This window comes from Rhinocladiella mackenziei (genome assembly GCF_000835555.1).
Source record: "Rhinocladiella mackenziei CBS 650.93 unplaced genomic scaffold supercont1.12, whole genome shotgun sequence".
NCBI lineage: Eukaryota > Fungi > Ascomycota > Eurotiomycetes > Chaetothyriales > Herpotrichiellaceae > Rhinocladiella > Rhinocladiella mackenziei.
The window spans coordinates 378,850-396,182 of NW_013550593.1; the positions used below are offsets into that span (position 1 = coordinate 378,850).

General features: G+C 54.5%; 10 protein-coding genes across 10 annotated transcripts; 7 read left to right on the plus strand and 3 right to left on the minus strand.

Annotated features, from left to right (window-relative positions):
- Window positions 1-508: 508 nt before the first annotated feature.
- On the minus strand, window positions 509-1,624 carry Z518_11305 (uncharacterized protein; the record flags this gene model as incomplete). The annotated part of the gene is made up of 1 exon (XM_013411249.1): window positions 509-1,624. The coding sequence occupies one exon, from the start codon at window positions 1,622-1,624 to the stop codon at window positions 509-511; it is 1,116 nt and encodes a 371-aa protein (XP_013266703.1).
- Window positions 1,625-2,141: 517 nt separating this feature from the next.
- Window positions 2,142-3,251, plus strand: Z518_11306 (uncharacterized protein; the record flags this gene model as incomplete). The annotated part of the gene is made up of 2 exons (XM_013411250.1): window positions 2,142-2,991; window positions 3,076-3,251. 2 exons carry the CDS (start codon window positions 2,142-2,144, stop codon window positions 3,249-3,251), a joined length of 1,026 nt encoding a protein of 341 aa, XP_013266704.1.
- A 771-nt stretch (window positions 3,252-4,022) lies between these two features.
- Window positions 4,023-4,976, plus strand: Z518_11307 (uncharacterized protein; the record flags this gene model as incomplete). The annotated part of the gene is made up of 1 exon (XM_013411251.1): window positions 4,023-4,976. The coding sequence occupies one exon, from the start codon at window positions 4,023-4,025 to the stop codon at window positions 4,974-4,976; it is 954 nt and encodes a 317-aa protein (XP_013266705.1).
- Window positions 4,977-5,700: 724 nt separating this feature from the next.
- Window positions 5,701-7,661, plus strand: Z518_11308 (uncharacterized protein; the record flags this gene model as incomplete). The annotated part of the gene is made up of 6 exons (XM_013411252.1): window positions 5,701-5,829; window positions 6,175-6,270; window positions 6,323-6,784; window positions 6,849-7,001; window positions 7,063-7,167; window positions 7,227-7,661. 6 exons carry the CDS (start codon window positions 5,701-5,703, stop codon window positions 7,659-7,661), a joined length of 1,380 nt encoding a protein of 459 aa, XP_013266706.1.
- Window positions 7,662-7,901: 240 nt separating this feature from the next.
- On the minus strand, window positions 7,902-8,799 carry Z518_11309 (uncharacterized protein; the record flags this gene model as incomplete). Its single annotated transcript, XM_013411253.1, has 2 exons — window positions 7,902-8,435; window positions 8,500-8,799. 2 exons carry the CDS (start codon window positions 8,797-8,799, stop codon window positions 7,902-7,904), a joined length of 834 nt encoding a protein of 277 aa, XP_013266707.1.
- A 501-nt stretch (window positions 8,800-9,300) lies between these two features.
- Window positions 9,301-10,341, plus strand: Z518_11310 (uncharacterized protein; the record flags this gene model as incomplete). The annotated part of the gene is made up of 5 exons (XM_013411254.1): window positions 9,301-9,336; window positions 9,391-9,846; window positions 9,923-9,995; window positions 10,059-10,128; window positions 10,191-10,341. The coding sequence occupies 5 exons, from the start codon at window positions 9,301-9,303 to the stop codon at window positions 10,339-10,341; spliced, it is 786 nt and encodes a 261-aa protein (XP_013266708.1).
- Window positions 10,342-10,847: 506 nt separating this feature from the next.
- Z518_11311 (uncharacterized protein) lies at window positions 10,848-12,090 on the plus strand (the record flags this gene model as incomplete). Its single annotated transcript, XM_013411255.1, has 3 exons — window positions 10,848-10,946; window positions 10,998-11,293; window positions 11,367-12,090. 3 exons carry the CDS (start codon window positions 10,848-10,850, stop codon window positions 12,088-12,090), a joined length of 1,119 nt encoding a protein of 372 aa, XP_013266709.1.
- A 501-nt stretch (window positions 12,091-12,591) lies between these two features.
- On the plus strand, window positions 12,592-14,367 carry Z518_11312 (uncharacterized protein; the record flags this gene model as incomplete). Its single annotated transcript, XM_013411256.1, has 4 exons — window positions 12,592-12,691; window positions 12,751-12,800; window positions 12,861-14,152; window positions 14,229-14,367. The coding sequence occupies 4 exons, from the start codon at window positions 12,592-12,594 to the stop codon at window positions 14,365-14,367; spliced, it is 1,581 nt and encodes a 526-aa protein (XP_013266710.1).
- A 102-nt stretch (window positions 14,368-14,469) lies between these two features.
- On the minus strand, window positions 14,470-14,946 carry Z518_11313 (uncharacterized protein; the record flags this gene model as incomplete). Its single annotated transcript, XM_013411257.1, has 1 exon — window positions 14,470-14,946. The coding sequence occupies one exon, from the start codon at window positions 14,944-14,946 to the stop codon at window positions 14,470-14,472; it is 477 nt and encodes a 158-aa protein (XP_013266711.1).
- Window positions 14,947-15,413: 467 nt separating this feature from the next.
- Z518_11314 (uncharacterized protein) lies at window positions 15,414-17,249 on the plus strand (the record flags this gene model as incomplete). Its single annotated transcript, XM_013411258.1, has 3 exons — window positions 15,414-15,848; window positions 15,906-17,003; window positions 17,070-17,249. 3 exons carry the CDS (start codon window positions 15,414-15,416, stop codon window positions 17,247-17,249), a joined length of 1,713 nt encoding a protein of 570 aa, XP_013266712.1.
- Between the last annotated feature and the right edge of the window lie 84 nt (window positions 17,250-17,333).

The window sequence follows — 17,333 nt, forward strand, 5'->3', positions numbered from 1 at the left end:
GTCTTGGCAGGGGCCGCCCTGACATACTTATTTCAGCTACGATTCGAACAAGTGGGCACGGGTTGGGTTGGGTTGTGCGTACACATACGATCGTAAAGGTGCTGGGAGGCCCGTGACCCCGGAATCCCCAGTGCCCGGGACCCCGCATGCATAGTTCGGTAATTTCTTGCTGCCGCGGACGTCAGTAGTGCATAAGTATGGTGGATTTGTGCGGGAGAATGGATGAACCGAGATCCCTGTCCGGACATTGCTCGGACCTGCTCATATCGTATTGGCTTTCAGCTTCGGGTTTGTCATGCTGACCGCTGCTCAGAGTAAAGTTGGTCAGCTGCGGAAATGAAATTGATGATAGAACATTTAGACGATCTGATGATGAAAGGACTCCCAAGCGATGAACAGAAACAACATTTTTGGGATCCAGAAGATCTCTCCACATAGCTATCCATCAGTTTCGAGGTTATGATTCTGTTCAAGGGCAGAGGATGATATCTGTAGACCTCGGCGTGTGCTACACCTTGATGTTGCGTGTCACCTCCAGGGGGAGACCGATGTCGTTGAGCACCCCTGGCTGGGCGTTGATCAAAGCTGAGATGGCGTTCACGACCAGGGCTCCGGTGTTATAGAGACCGGCATCGTCCCCAGCCCTGGATTCGCTCATCGCAATGCGGCAGTCGAAGTCCGGGTCCCCTTTGATGAGGACGGTGTACTCGTGGCGAAGCTTCTTCTTGTCCATATCACCGCCATGTGCTTGAGGCCAATGTGGCGCCGCTTCCATGCATGTCCTGGTGATGTGCTCAAGGATGATAAAGGGCTTTCCTCGATAGATGCCTTCGAGCCCAACACGGACAGCTGCAACAGTTCCTGCCCCAACAATACCCCACAGGGTCTCGTGCGTCTGGTCGTGCGTAGCATTCTCGAAGAAGAACCGTATCTCGTCCATGTCAATCTTCAAGGCCTTGGCAACGGCGTTGATAGTTCCTCCCCACGCATGTTTGACGAACGTCCCCTGGGACATGACGCTCTTGAAGTCTCTGGGATGACCAAAGCCAAAGACATCGGACAGCCAGGGGACGTCGTGGTAGGCATAGTTCCCCAGTTCCTGCATACGGATCTGGTTAATCTCATCCGCTCCCTTCAGTAGGGCGACAGTTAGAAAGGGACTGAAGAATCCAGGGTCGCTTCCGGTGAGGAAGCAAGTGCTGCGCCCTTTCGCACAAGCTTCTTCGATAATGCGGATCGACTCGTCCTCGGTCGTGTTTGCCCCCGGGTTCTTCTGGCGAGCGGTGGTGGGTTCCACCATCCAGAACAGACAGGGTGTGCTCACGTTAATCCCGGCTTCGAGAAAACGAGCAATAGTGCGAACAGTCGCGTCTTTTTCGTTCCCATTGCCGACAAAAGTAAGCACGTCAGGCTTGGTCGCTATCAAGGCATCGATGTCGCGCGTAGCAGCCACCCCGACGTCTCGCCCAAGCTGACAGATTTCTCCCGTGTCCTTGCCATCCTTTTCAGGGCTGAATACCAGCTGACCAACTAACTGCAGGTTTGGATGGTTCAACAGAGCTTTCAGAGTCACCCGACCCGTTGGGCCTGAACCACAGTGAACAACACGAATCTTTGCTGCCATCTTTAATTCAGCCAAGACCTGCAGGCCAGTTTCTCGAGTCGAAATCCTTAGATTCTTGACAGTGCTTGTTCTAGGTCCTCGTGTGCGGAGGATGGGTAATGCCCTCGCGAAGATGCTTGCAGTTTGCGTTTGAGGGAAACTTGACTCAGCCCGTTATTACTTACAGACCTACAGCGACCTATGGGAAATGCCGTTGTCAAAGACTGTCCAATGCTCTCTACACTTTTGATTTAGAACCACTGATTGAATATCACCGTTAATTGGCATTATCGCCATGTGTACTACTAAGTAAAATGAGGATGCGGTTTCTGGATACCTCGGACGTTTTCGAATCGTATAGATTTTCTTCCTCTTAGTGGGTAGCCCTGCGCCCCGGGGATCTGAGGAGACGAACCCTTAGCCACATCCACAGGTAGGCAGAACAGATCTCTGGCTCGACACCATATCACCCCAAGCCAGGCATTCGATTCAGTGAAGCATATTCAGAAAAGTCGTCCACACGGCGAAACATTGAGACATGGTGGACGTCACCGCGATACCCGATTTTGACTCTTTGTCTCCGGTAGGAGACCTACCTCAGGGCTGCGTCTGGGGACTCTTCGACCAGAATGGGACAAAAGACCGAGTAGGCTGCCTCAATCTACTCACAGAAGATGTAGTGCGGGAGGCTTGCAAGCTAGCTCGCGACGGGGTGTCCATCTCACTGAATTGGCCGTTAGGGGCCTTCAAGATTCCACCGTTTGGACGCATAGGTCTCGCGCACAATGTCCATGCGTTCAAGGATACACCTTTCAACGTCCATGCCTTCGAGGATGAGGTTTCATTCAATACACAGGGATCCAGTCAATGGGACAGCCTTGTCCACTTCGGTCACCAAGCTACAGGGCTTGCCTATAATGGCGCAGCACCTTCCCAGCAAGCTCTGCTGCAGCATTCAGACCACCGTAGCTCGATGCCGACACTCGAGCACTGGCACGATCGCGGTTGTCTCGTCGGCCGAGGAGTGCTACTGGATTATCGGGCATGGGCCAGTGCGACGGGCAGAAAATACAACTGCTTCGAATCCCACACCATCAGCATCCAGGATCTTGTGGCCATCGCCAAGCATCAAGGAACACGCCTCCGGACCGGTGATATTCTCCTCATAAGATCTGGCTACACTGAGGACCTCAGTGCCGTCAACGGAGAAGAGCAGCAGAAGCTGCTCACCACAGGGCGGGCAATCGGAGTCGAGGGCACTGTTGAGGCTGCCAGATGGATGTGGAACCACCATTTCTCCGCCGTAGCTGGAGATATGATAGCTTTTGAGGTCCTGCCTCCCCTGGTAGCCTCCGAAAACAATCGCGAAGGTGGGACGCGCGACTTAGGTGAGTCAAGCACATTCGTTCGTTTCATTGGAATTATTCGTCTTTCCTTTGACAGCTGTTGACGCGCGTCCCTACCTCATCCAGTTCTACACCAGTATTTTCTGAGTTTCATGGGGCTACACATTGGAGAGCTTTGGGACCTTAAAGCGTTGGGAGAGCATTGCCAAAAGGTCGGACGGTACGAGTTTTTGCTCACCAGTACACCCTTGAATGTTCCCGGGCTGGTGGGCTCGCCACCAAATGCCGTGGCTATCTTCTGACCGAGCGCATATACTCCGTACCTTGGGGATCGAGCATTAAATGGTCTGTTCACTAGGTGCACAGCTACCTGATCACGGGCAGTTGGATGTCTGTGTAACATCGAACGTACAGCCACAACTCCAGATATTTCAGCCACTGCTGTGGACAAACACGTGACAGCCTGTGACACGTGATTCTTGCACGCGCCCCGCGCAAACGATTGCCACTGCGACTCGCCTGCGGGCGAAAAGACAGCAGCCATACAAGACCGCTGGCTTACTTTGGTGCCCGGTTCGTTAAAGTACCATTGTCAGATACTACCGCTATCAGCCTGTGCTATGCTGGATCCATAAGCTCAAACGGCGCGAACACGTCCCGTCGTGGATACGAATCGTAACCTTTTCGCCCTCGGACGGACGGACGGGCGACTTTGTCACAGCCGCCAGTGGCTCGACGGCGCTCGTATTACTGCTCGGCCTGACAACTGAGACTGTTACTTGGTGTCTTTATCCGCGAGCAGCCTTGTGTGCGCGCAAGGAATAACCTGCGAGTCAAATGACTTTGTTTTCTCGTTTCCCTGGAGACTTCGCTTCTTACTCGGCTTAGGAAAATCGCCATCATGTTCACGTTCAAGACAGACCGTCCGGCTGTTCAGCCATCGATCCGCAACGATACTGTCCCTCGCTTCATCGGGCTCGACTCGACCACGGCAAAAAGGATTTCCAACCGGCCAGCATCCTTGCCAGGGCCTGTACTGGGCCGCCACTGGACACCAGCCGTCGGTGGTTTTCATGCTCAGCCATTACATTGCCGATTTTTCAGAGCATTACCTAGCCGGCCCTCTGGCCGAGCGCGGCTATGGACTGCTTGGATGGAATACACGATACGCAGGTGCTGAGGACCGCTTCATACTTGAGGATGTGTACGAAGATCTGGCCATGGGTACGCAATGGATTCGTCGAGAGATAGGCCCTGTCAAGATTGTGTTTATTGGGAATTCGGGGGGAGGCTCGCTCATGGCCGCATTCCAGGCACAGGCGGAGAAAAACCCTTCCCTCATTGGAGCCGACGCTTTCGTCTTCCTGAATGCCCATCCTGGTCGTGCAGACGTCATGGCCAACTGGATTGATCCCTCGGTGATCGATGAGCTGGACCCGGTCAAGACAGACTCTTCGCTGGACATGTACAACCCCAAGAATGGCCCGCCTTATTCACCGGAGTTCGTCAAACGCTATCGGGCCGCCCAACTAGCACGCTCTCAACGCATCACGGTTTGGGCCAAGCAGGAGCTCAAGCGCCTCAACGAAGCCGGAATTCCCGACCGTGTCTTTCCCGTTTATCGAACCATGGCCGATCTGAGGTTCATGGACCCTAGTATTGATCCCTCGGACCGTCCCTGCCCGTCCTGCTATGCTGGGCCAGATCCGCCAGCATCCAACCGAGGGATCAGCATGGTTGCTCGGTCGTGCACTCTTCGCACGTGGCTATCCATGTGGAGTATGGAAGACTCACCAAGCAGGTTTGAGCGCACGGGACCTGCGTTCACGATCCCGACCCTGGTGCTTCAAGGCACCGCTGATGTCGGGGTTCACCCGTCGGACGCCCGACAGATCTTTGATCTTGTGGGCTCCAAAGACAAGCAAATCCACCTCATCAAAGGCGCACCGCACTTTTTCGAAGATGGACCCGAGTCGTTGAACCATGCCGTCGATCTCATTGATCGATGGGTCAAGGAGAAGGTGTAGGCGGGCGTGGAGCCAACCAAGGACTTGGAAAGCGGCAGGGTTGGATATCTAGCTGTATACGGGCATCTGCAGATTAGTTACGGGCATTGATCTGCCATGTGAATGGCAGACAAGGCCTCGTAAGAGGTATCTACGCATGCCGTTGTCAATGTTCTGGTTTCGTCTACTGGATCCGTAGTAGTCTAGGCTTGTGCACTTTGCCTGGCGCTTCGCCCGCTTGTGTGCGTACCTTTATCGAGCCATCATATCGTCCTGGGTTCGACGCCATCGCTTGCCAGCAAGGTTGAAGAGAAATCTTTGTCCGGCACCAGAACCCTCGGCACAGGTAAACAACGCTTCACGAGTCGTACCAAGGTTCAACTGGTCTGGCCTCGTATGCTTCCACCAGTAAACGCCCAAGTCCGGGCCTGGACAAGTACGAGACTCTTGCCGCTAACCTAAATCCGTCGGACTGTGTCCTGAGGGGGCCATTGTCAGTCGGGGCTTGTAGCTACTGTGCCGAGTCCAGTATCAAGGTGGTTTGTTGAGGAATGAGGGATATACTCCCGTTTGGCTGTTGATCACAGAGACCAGAGACCAAATACCAGCACAGAGCGACCGCTCTTTGAGTCGCGACCGGATGCACCGCAGCATTTGGTCGCTGCGCAAAGTCTGAGTGGTCTGTGTATACTAATCTTGTCCTCCTAGTCGTGTGAACGTGGGACCCTCTTCAGAGAATCTAGCCATGTCCACCATTCGCCATGGTTTTGCAGACCAAATGGCAGTGGACACTACGATCCCTCGAATCGCATGTATGGAAAAACTTGAGTCTGCTCTTGAGTTACGAACTATGAGCCATCACCATGACGAGATGGTAGATTTGCCGGTGAACATCTAAGCGTCCTGCTCAATAGATGGACGTGTCAAGTCGTATTGCCTCCCTATTCCGGGGTTCCTCGAGAGAGAAAGTTACTCTTAGCTATCCAGCCGAGGCTCGGTCTTCATAGGTTTCATCAGCGTACCGACGCTGGCCGGGTCTGAACGAGGCTGGAGAGTGGCTGCTCGAAATACGAATCGTAATTTGATCTAGCTGCTTTGAGCGGCGACCTATTTGCATATTCTCGATCTTGAGATTTACTTCTTGTCATCATTCAGAAGCCTGGTATCGATCTACGTACTATCCCCCGGGCAGAAACAGGACAAAATGTCTTCTTCATAGTCAGTGCTCGGAAATGAGCACATCCCAGCGTCACAAAAGATCCCGGTCATCGCCCGGCCGTTCGTGAGCGAACGTGCCTTGAAAACTTTGGATGTGGTTAGTCAGGCCCCATTGATGGATTCTTGTGTATCGAGTCTGACCTGAACAGTTGGAGAGGTTCGTCGAGGAGCGATGCATTCCGGCCGACAAGGTCCACGAGCGGCAGCTCGGCACGAACCTGGAGCAACGCTTCAGCACAGTTCCCCCCATCATCGAGCAACTCAAGCTCGAAGCACGCAAACTAGGCTTGTGGAACATGTTCTTGCCCAAAGCTCATTTCACCGAAGGCGCCGGATTCAGCTGCCTTGAATTTGGGCTCATGGCGGAATATCTGGGCAAGAGTACCGTCGCCAGCGAAGCGACCAATTGTGCTGCTCCAGACACAGGCAACATGGAGGTCCTGGCAAAGTATGGAACCCCTGAGCAGAAGCAACGGTGGCTGGCTCCGCTCTTGGAAGGTCAAATTCGATCCGCGTTCGTCATGACAGAACCGGGCGTGGCGTCCAGTGATGCCACGAATATCCGGTTCTCTATTCGTCGGGATGGAGATTCTTATGTGCTAAACGGAGAGGTGAGTGGTGAACTATCGCCTTGCTCCTGGATTTTCAGTGGACGCTGCTAAAAGATATGGATAGAAATGGTGGAGCAGTGGTGCTCCGGATCCTCGATCGTCTCTTTATATCCTCATGGGCAAGTCGGACCCAAGCAACCCGAATCCATATCGCCAACAGAGCATCCTCCTCGTGCCCGCGAATAGCCCGGGGATTACGATAAAGAGAACACTCTCGGTATTTGGGTTCGACCATGCACCCCACGGACACGGACATATCAAAATTCGAAAATGTACAGCTTCCGGTCAGCAGCGTCGTTCTGGGTGAGGGAAGGGGATTTGAAGTCATGCAAGGCAGACTTGGGCCTGGGCGCATTCACCATGCCATGCGCGCCGTGGGAAATGTATGTTTGTCTTGGCTGTCACAGGGTAGACTAACTTACTGATTGCGACGTTGACCTAGGCCGAACGTGCTTTGGAGTACTTTGTGGCGCGGATTTGCGATCCCAAGAAAAAGCCATTCCAGAAGCTTTTGTCTGAACATGGCATTATGCTTGAACGGATTGCACGCAGTCGGGTCGAGATTGACGCCGCACGTCTGGCCGTGTTGAATGCCGCCATCAAGATCGACACAGTCAATGCCAAGGGGGCTCTTAAAGAGATATCAGAGGTAAAGATTCAAACTCCTGCCATGGTCTCGAGAGTCGCAGACTGGGCTATCCAGTCGTTCGGAGCCGCTGGCGTGTGCCAGGACACGCCATTGCCAGAGATCTGGGTGGCGGGCGGGGTGATGCGCATTGCTCAGAATGCTGTGGCCAGAGAGCTACTCGCACAGCATGGCATGAACGACGAGGACCACCTACAGCTGAACAGGTCATCGGGTCAATCCAAATTGTGATAGGAATGTTGACCATCGATAGGCTCATCTTGTGGGAAAGGAGCTGAGATGGAGCTTATATAGACACGCGGCAATGCAAGTATTCAGACGCCGCCAATTCTGTAAAACATAAATAGAACAATATATTGGCAGACTGTGCTCTCTCTCCAGCTTAGACCGTGTTTAAAAGTCAAAACCATTGTGTCCTGAAAACGTTTGTACCGAGCCAAAGCTTTGCAATTTCGGGCTCCAATATGCTCATCATTTCTTACCCGTGGCAACAAAAGCCACCCAGGTCCAAGTGACGGGTCCAGCACCGTACTTCTGTCGCATGTATTTCTCGATGGCGGCCGATGCGCGTTCCTGCAACTCTTGTCTCTGACTCTCGGTCCAGAAGCGCATGATCAAGCCCAACACCATCCCATGCATGAGCATGTACTCGTCGACATGCTGGAGAACACTCTGCTCTGCCTTCTCGGTGACGTGGACGTCGGAAAATCCAAAGCCCTGCAAGGTTTGAGTGATGGTTCCGGGATCTTTCCACCCGGGATCCTGGGTGTGCACCTGGACCAGCTGCTCCTGGGAAGGGAAGGGGGGGGCACAGTCGCCCAAGCTTGCCATGGCTTCTTTCATGTCCTCCCACCAGCCGGCCTCTTTCCACACGGACACCGCGACGACTCCTCGGGCTCTCAGCATGCGGTAGCATTCCCTCATCATCGCGGCAGGGTCCTTGACAAACGTTGGACCGATGTTGGCGAAGACGTAGTGATACTCCAACGACGGGAGCTGCGTGTCCTAGATACAGAGCCTGTCTCAGCCAAGGGTCCCCGGAAGTCTATCCCCAGTGCAATCTAGTCACCTGTGCATCCCCAACCTTGACCTGCAAGTTCTTCCATCCTTCTTTGTCTCCTTTCTGCTTCACATACTTGACCGATGGCCCCGAGATGTCAAGGCATGTCAGGTGCAAGCCATCTCTCGTCTGGGGGGACAGTGCGCTCCGCAGAGAGGTAGACACTATCCCTATTCCACAAAGATTATCCAAGACGCAGAGCGATTGCGATTCGGGAGTGGCGAGAATGCCGGACTGGTCAAGGAGGTGCTGCCCAAATTTCTGGGTGATCTTCTCCGCGAGAAAATACGCCTTGGGTAAGCCATCCATGATGTGTTTTGCCGACAGATGTTATTCGACGTTTGATTGTCCTGCTGGCCCGATTGTCCTGCAAAAGAACTCTGCGGTGATCAATATTGATAATCAGAAAGCTTGTACTCGTTCGTAGTCAAATGAGGCCGGCATGTGCGATGCTCTGGTTTTCGCCCACGACAGCTCTCCACCGCGAGCTCCAGCGCCGTGAACCGAAAGCGGGGATCTGCGGAGGCTGGATCTGGTTTGGGAATGGAATGCATCGTCGTGTACGACTGGTCTATGCTACGGAGGTGATCTTGCAGCTGGTGTTGATATGGGACGATCGTACACACCGCAGGACGACAGTCGAGTCCTCGGAGTCAGCTTTCCCAGTCGGATACGACTCGTGATTGGAATCTTGTACATTATGCAAAGCGCGGGACGGTGATCCCTCTTCATTGGTAGCGACCTGACCAGCGGTTGCGTCTTTGTCTTTGGTGATCGACCTGGGACAGAGAGAGAGCCCATACGTCTATCATGGCAAGTGCAAAGCTATTTAGCCTCGAGGGCAAGGTAAGTGAGAGAATCTCACTGCCGGCTTCATAGGTAACCATGCATATCTGATAGGTAGCCATCATCACCGGCGCAGCGTCTGGCATGGGCCTTGCTACGGCAAAGCTATTCCTGGACCTGGGCGCGTCGGTGTACGGGGTGGACATTTCAAAGGGCCCTACGGAGCTGGCATCGTCTCCAGCCTTCGACTTTCTGCAGATCGACCTTCGTCAAAAGGGAGCTCCGGAGCGAGTTGTGCGTGAATGCCAACAGGCTTTCGGCGGTCGTGTGGATGCTCTGCTCAACATTGCGGGTGTCATGGACACGAGCAACAGCGTCGACACTCTGGACGAGGACCAGTGGAACAAGATCATTGCCGTGAACCTCACCGCGCCCACGATGCTGAGCAAACACGTCGTCAATGCGTGTCTGGCGCAGGGCACTGGTGGCACGATCGTCAATATCTCGAGCAAGGCGGGCATCAGCGGCTCGGTGGCTGGCGTCGCATATACTGCAAGTAAACACGGGATTGTAAGTAGGAGGATGGTGCCCGGATTCGTCGGGTGATGGACGGGTGCGATCGATCCCTGGACTGATTGATGTGCAGATTGGCTTGACCAAAAACGTTGCTTTCCGCTTCCGCTACCAGAAGATTCGCTGCAATGCCATCTGTCCAGGCGGTACGTACACGTCTATTTGCTTCATCCCGGACGGCCAGGCTCACAGGATGTCGTCTAACTTAGGGTTCACCACCAATATCACGCAGTCGATTGATCGCACTCAGATCGATCAAGAGGCAACCAAGCTGATCGAGTACGTACCGGCCTCTGCTCCCTAGAATCATGACCCTGAGCGAGCGCTGCTCATGCTTTCAGGCCCGTCATCAAGCTTCACCAAGAAGGCTACATGGACAATGCCGCCAGTCCAGTCCACATCGCCAGTTTGTGTGCGTATCTGGTCTCAGACGCTGGCAGCGAGGTCAATGGCGCCATCATTCCAGTCGACAACGCGTGGAGCTGCATCTAAGTAGAACGCAACCAGCTCTCTTGGTCCCGGCGAACATCACTCACAAGGCTCGAAGTAAGTAGGTGGATCACCACGATTCTCATATAGGCAAGAATCCGTAATGTCTGCATCTCATGGTCCTGTAGCCAGCGTTTGCTCGACTCTAAAGGCCTGTGAAGACCTGATGGGCTTTACTTCACTTTGTGGACTCGGCCGTCTACCTTTGCGAACAAGTTCTTGTGCAACCACGCACACCGAGTACACTGTGGATTGGCTGGATGTAAACTTAGTAATAAATTTGTCATGGAGCTGTTGCCACAATCCGAGTCGTACTGAGTAACTTAGAGTAACCTGCGGACTTGACCAAGTGGGCATGCCTCGGCACTATGCGGCTGATGAGTCTCGGTCGAGCTGAGAGCCGTGAACTATCTGTAGACCAAATATCCCTCCAAGTTCCGACATAAAAGACAGACAGCCCGCGATAGTTCGGGACCATCGAGGCGATGTGGCTCTAATAGACAGACAGAATGGCAGAGGATGTGCGCCAGCCGATCAACATCGACAGCCTGGAGCGGTGGCTCGCTGCACACTTTCCCGCTCTACAATCACCGGTCGACGTCAAACAGGTAAAGCAGTGCACCGGTGCAGAGAAAGTTTGCTGCTGATTTCATTCTTAGTTTGGCTTCGGCCAGTCGAATCCGACGTACAAAGTCACCGGGGCCGACGGATTCACTTGCGTCTTGAGGAAGAAACCGCCAGGGAGCCTTGTATCCAAGACGGCGCACCAGGTCGCCCGCGAATTCCGCGTCCTCCGAGCACTCGAGTGCACCGACGTCCCTGTCCCAAAGGCGTACGTGCTGTGCGAAGATGACACGGTCATCGGCACGTCGTTTTACATCATGGAGTTCCTCGACGGACGATTCCTCACGGAGCCTCATCTGACTGGAGTCAGTCCAGAGGAGAGAACACAATTGTACGCATTGATTTCCTTTATCTCCTCCACGCGGAATGGACAGTGAGCACCTCACTAACAGATCTACTTGCAGATGGCGCGAGGTTGTCCGAACCATGGCAAAGCTGCACCGCCTAGATTTCAACGCATTAGGGCTCGGCGACTTCGGGCGCCAGGGAGGGTTCTATGATCGTCAGATCAAGACTTTCACCGGCGTTTCCAACGCCCAGGCAGCCATCGTCGACGTTGACACGGACGAAGCTGTCGGCCTCATCCCCCACTGGGCCGAAATGACGGCCTTTTTCCAGGACGGGTCCACGAAACCCGCCGACCGCGTTGCACTGATCCACGGCGACTACAAGGTCGACAACCTGGTCTTCCACAAGACCGAGCCCAGGGTCATTGGCATCCTGGACTGGGAGATGGCCACCATCGGCCACCCGCTCGCCGACCTGGTGCTCTTGACCCTTCCATGGACCGACCCCGTCATGCGAGCGATGAATATGGCAGCAAACGGGGGCAGGGACGATTTCGCCCCGGGGGTGACAAGCGGGCTACCCAAGTTTGAAAGGGCTGTCAAGTGGTACGCCGAGGACACTGGCTACGAAGCCACCACGCAGGACCTGACATGGGGCCTGGCATTTGCGGCCATGAGGAGTGCCGTCATCATGCAAGGCGTCAAGGCCAGGTATTTTCAACGTCAGGCCAGCGGCAAGACCGCATTCGTTTACATCCACCAGCAACGGCCCTACGCCGACTTTGCCATGGATATGATTCGCAAGCTGCGCCAGACGTCGAATGGTAGACCGATGCTTTGACGACGGGTTACCTCTGTCACTCAAATCTAGAGCTCCTGTCGTATCTTGATCATACAAGCAAATCAAGCGCCTCAATGGCGTGGTTTAAGTACAACGTGCAGCTCCATTCATCGTGGTGGCTATCTCTGAAGAGTAAACTAAGAAAGAGGGTTCCACAGACTGCAGGAAGTGTAGAGGTACAAAGTAGCCGCAGTGGGTTGGGCCCGCCGTCTCCACATCACCAGAACCAGATCCTGGTCAGTCCGGTGCTTAGTTAATATCATTTGGATTCATTTCCGAGTCGTATCAATCTCGGACGCCCAAAGTCCTCACCACAGTCACCATGAGCCGGGGGCACAACCGGGGCACCTCGGTATGCTCCTTTTCGCTTCTTCATGATGTGGTCCAGTGCTGAGAGATTCATGAGCCTCGCCCCGTCTCCCACCCAGCAGCTTCATCGTGGTCCTCTTTCTGGCTGGATATCATCACTAGATCTCTCGGTCTTTGTCAATCACAGAAGAGATGCCGATTAGCTCCAATTATCCCGACGTCCAGCTGCGGGAGGCCGATATATTTTCCTTCTTATTCGTTCGAGATGATCTGCCTTTCGCCGAAGATAAAGGTACGAAGCACTGTGGCTTGATAAGCTAAGGCAGAGAGTGACTGATACCGGCCGAGCAGTGATTTTTCAAGACGCCGATGAATCCGCGCTGCGATATACCTATGCAGATGTCCGTCACTAGGCGCTCGCATTCGGACAAGGACTTGCCACTCGGCATGGTGTCCAAAAGGGCGATGTGATTGCCCTCTTTACACCAAACAGTATCGATGTGCCGGCGGTCGTGTTTGGAGCTCTATGGACAGGAGCTGTACTGTCCTCGGCAAATCCAGGATACACGGTCGGTGAGCTGGAATTCCAGCTGCGAGACTGTGGGGCGAGGTACCTCATTGCACACCAGTCGTCTCTCCCAACGGCACGCAAGGCGTGTGCGCGAGTCGGGATCCCCGAGTCTCGAATCATCCTGGTCGGCATATCCAAGTCTTCATCCGTGGGCATACAGAAGGTTCGGCACTGGACATCGATTCGTGACGCTGGGACGAATTCTGTGCGAGTTGCTCCACCCCAGATCAATCCCAAGGAGGATCTTGCATTCCTCGCATACTCTTCCGGTACGACATCGGCGCCCAAGGGAGTGAGGCTCACCCATTTCAACGTCACGGCCAACATCCAGCAGATGCGCCCTCTGGAAACAGTCACCTGCGATGGATCTATCCGCATCCCTGGGATTCCAGACGCGCCCAGGACGGGCGACAAGGCGCTTGCATGTCTGCCGTTCTTCCACATCTACGGCCTTACCTGCATGATGATCAACCCTCTGTACACAGGCATCGAGTGTGTTCTGATGGGCTCGTTCGACATTGAACGGTGGCGCCAGGCCGTGCAGAAACATCGAATTACCGTCGGCTACCTGGTCCCGCCCATCTTGCTGCTGCTGTGCAAACACCCAGCCGCAGACAAGTACGACTTGAGTTCTCTGCGGATCTGCTCCTCGGGCGCAGCCCCTCTGACGAGAGAGTTGGTCGAGACCGTGTTCAACAAGAGGGGGTTGCGTGTCAAACAAGGCTACGGACTTACCGAGACGTCGCCCACGCTCTTCGCCATGAGGTGGCAGGACTGGCATTCGCGCGTAGGGACCACGGGCCTCTTGGTGCCTAATATGCGAGCCAAGTTCCACGAGCCATTTGACGAGGAAATGCCGAACCGAAAGACCAAAGAGCTACCTCGGGGCGAAGTGGGCGAGCTGTACGTGCAGGGCCCCAATATCTTCCATGGATACCACAACAATCCTGCGGCGACGGCCGAATGCCTGCGAGATGGCTGGTTCCGAACCGGCGATGTTGGGTTTATGGACGCCGAGGGTAACCTCACCATTACGGACCGGGCCAAAGAGTTGATCAAGTACAAAGGATTCCAAGTCGCCCCGGCCCAGCTCGAGGGTCTCTTGATCGATAACGATATTGTTGACGACGCAGCCGTCGTCGGTGTATCATTGCCGGAGCAGGCCACCGAGGCGCCCAGGGCGTATGTGGTGCGTATGGGCGGTGGAACCTGGTGATGACGGGAGAATCCGAAAATGGGTCGATGACCGCGTGGCTAGCCACTATAAACTGCGCGGCGGCGTCAGGTTCATCGATGCCATCCCGAAAACCGCCAGCGGGAAGATCCTCCGGCGAACCCTGAAGGAGCTGGTCAAGCAAGAAGCACAGGCGAGCTCAGAGCTGAAGAGCCACTTATAGTAGAAGCTCTGGGAATGAAAGAAACACTTTGAATCAGGCTACAAGAGTACCAAGTCCCTATGAATGGATGCCCAATGCCACAAAATCTAGATCCTTGCTCCCTCACAGATTGCTGCTCTCGGTTTTACTGGCCATCTCGTCGCCAGTGCCCCTCGTCAACTCCCTGGCCTGCTTGACCTTGTCCATGTATTCGCCGGCGCCAACGCGGTCGACGACTTCGCGAACCATGGTCACCGTCTTCTCGTCGGCGCTGAACTCCAACAGGAAAACATAGTGGCCCCGGTAGGGCTGGACCGCCTTGTTCTTGAAGTGAATTTCGATGCTGCACCACAGCGCCATTTCGTTGGCCTTGTCGTCTTCGATCGCCCGCTCGATGTGAAACGTACTTCGCTCGAGCAACGGCCGGATCGGTTCATAGAAGGCGGCAAATTGGGAGTTGCTCATGATGGGATATTCGCCCCCGGCCGTGATGAACGAATGCTTGCACTCGGGCGACCTCACACCCAACATGGTGTCAAGGTCGAAGTTCTCGTAGCTCGACGTAAAGGCGCGTGCCGTGTTGAATCTTTGAGAAGGCATCGTGCCGGATCTTATTGCCTTGCGAAGTGTTTGGTGCTGAAGACGTGGTTTGCGTTGATGGTCAAGGGAAATGCCACTCTCGAGATCACTGAGCCCTGCCGGCCGCGGGTCGTTGCGAAATACGAGTGTGGCGGGACGCATTCTAACCCAGAGTCTTACCCCGAGTCGAGTCCCTCGGCTTACGAGGTACGGATGAAGAGCCCCAGTCCAAGCGGGTCCGTGGGGAAGGGTGTTTGCTGCAGGTGCAATAGGCGGAAATAACGAATCGTAGTACGTGTTTGTGCAGCCCATTCGATTCGTATCACCAAAATCTACTATAGCACGGAGAAACATGCACTAGCACATGACTCCAGCCGTGGCGTGAGTTGTAGAATGGAATCGATTGACCTTCCACTGAGGGTCGGTCACACAAAGCAACGGGAGACTTCGCAGACTCGTCGAGAATACAGACATTCAGCCGACCGAAAATGGGCGAAGAGAGCAAGGCCCTCAACGGGGTGTTGAATGGCTCTGGGGACGAATTCGAGTTCCCAGAACCAACACCGGCGGGGGACTACCGAATTCTGCAGCAGTACCATTCGAAGCCCCGGAAGCTCAGGATAGTTGCTGCAGGTGCGGGAGCGTCTGGGCTCTGTCTTGCGTACAAGCTGCAGAAGATGCTTGTGCCGGGATCCTACGAGCTGAGTATCTACGAGAAGAACCCCAATATCGGAGGGACTTGGTTTGAGAACACCTACCCGAGAGTTGCCTGCGATATCCCAGCACACATATACACCTTCACGTTCGACCCCAATCCAGAATGGTCTCAGTACTACGCGTCGGGAGGCGAAATCCAGAAGTATTTCGAAGGGTTTGCTGACCGGTACGGGTGCCGCGAATACGTGCACCTGAGAACGAAAGTGGTGGAAGCTAGATAGGACGCTACAGAGGCAGTGTGGAAATTTACCCTCGAAAATCAGGACACGAAACAGCGGACCCTGGATTGGGCGCACTGCTTCGTCAACGGGACCGGTATCTTGAACAACTGGAAGTGGCCCGACGTCCAAGGTCTCGACACGTTCAAAGGTACCCTGATGCACTCGGCCACCTGGAATCATGATTCCATCCTCAAGGACAAGGTAGTGGGCATCATCGGAACCGGCTCTAGCAGCGTCCAGATCGTGCCGGAGCTGCAGAAGATTTGCAAGCAAGTCCAGGTGTATATGCGCAGTCCGACCTGGATCTCGGGACCCTTTGGCGCCGGGCCTATGGCCTCGGACCTTTCAAACGAAGCCACGGTACAGTACAACTTCACTGAAGAAGACAGGAAGAGGTTCCGCGAAGACACAGCATATCACTTGGACTTCCGGAAGAGGACCGAGTCGGAATTCAACACGTTGTTTGGGGCTTACCAACAGGGGTCCGAGCTGAACAACTTCTTCCGCAAGGTCCTGACAGAATTGATGGGCGCAAAGATCGAGACACAGCACGAGGAACTCAAAAAGTTCATCATTCCCAAATTCTCTCCCGGCTGCCGTCGGTTGACGCCGGGGACTGGGTTCCTCGAGGCCCTCGTCGCACCCAACGTCGAAGCAATCATCGGGGACATTGACCAGGTGACGCCCGAGGGGATCCGAATGAAACAGCCAGACGGCAAAGAGCGCAAAATGGATGTCCTGATCTGCGCCACCGGCTTCTCTCCCGTGTTCAAGCCCGCATTCCCGGTGATCAACGGGGAGGGCAAGTCGATCGACGAGGACTGGGCGGACGGACCCAATCTGTACATGGGGGTGTCTGCACCCCGGTTCCCCAACTACTATACCATCGTGGGCCCCGGAGCAACATGGTCCAACAGGACCCTCTTGCCCAGCATCGAAAACACCATCGAACACGCGGTCAAACTCATCAAGAAGATCCAGCACGAGGGTCTCCGGTCCATCGAGGTCAAACAGGAAGCCGTGGATGAGATCTACGCGCACTTGGACGAGTACCACAAGACCACCGTGTGGCAAGAAGAGTGTCGCAGCTGGTTCAAGAATGGCAAAATCAAAAGCCGCATATACCTGTGGCCTGGATCGGTGAGTGCCTCCAGCGGTGAAGACATCCAACTGGGAGTGAAACTAATCATGTTTGTTGGTGTATAGACCATCCATTTCCTCAAGACGATCAAAGATCCGCGCATGGAAGACTACAACATCACCTATCGTTATAAGAACCGCTTCGCGTTCCTGGGGGATGGCAGTGTCAAGGCCACTGCGAGCAAGGATGTGCAAGGCCTCAGCCCATATATACGCTCATCGGATCACGACTGGTCCGTTGAATAACTGGATCTCCATTTCTATTTAGACAGTATGACCTCCCCTGATGACAGGGGTTGACGGCGCCAGAATACTCCATGTACCTACCTA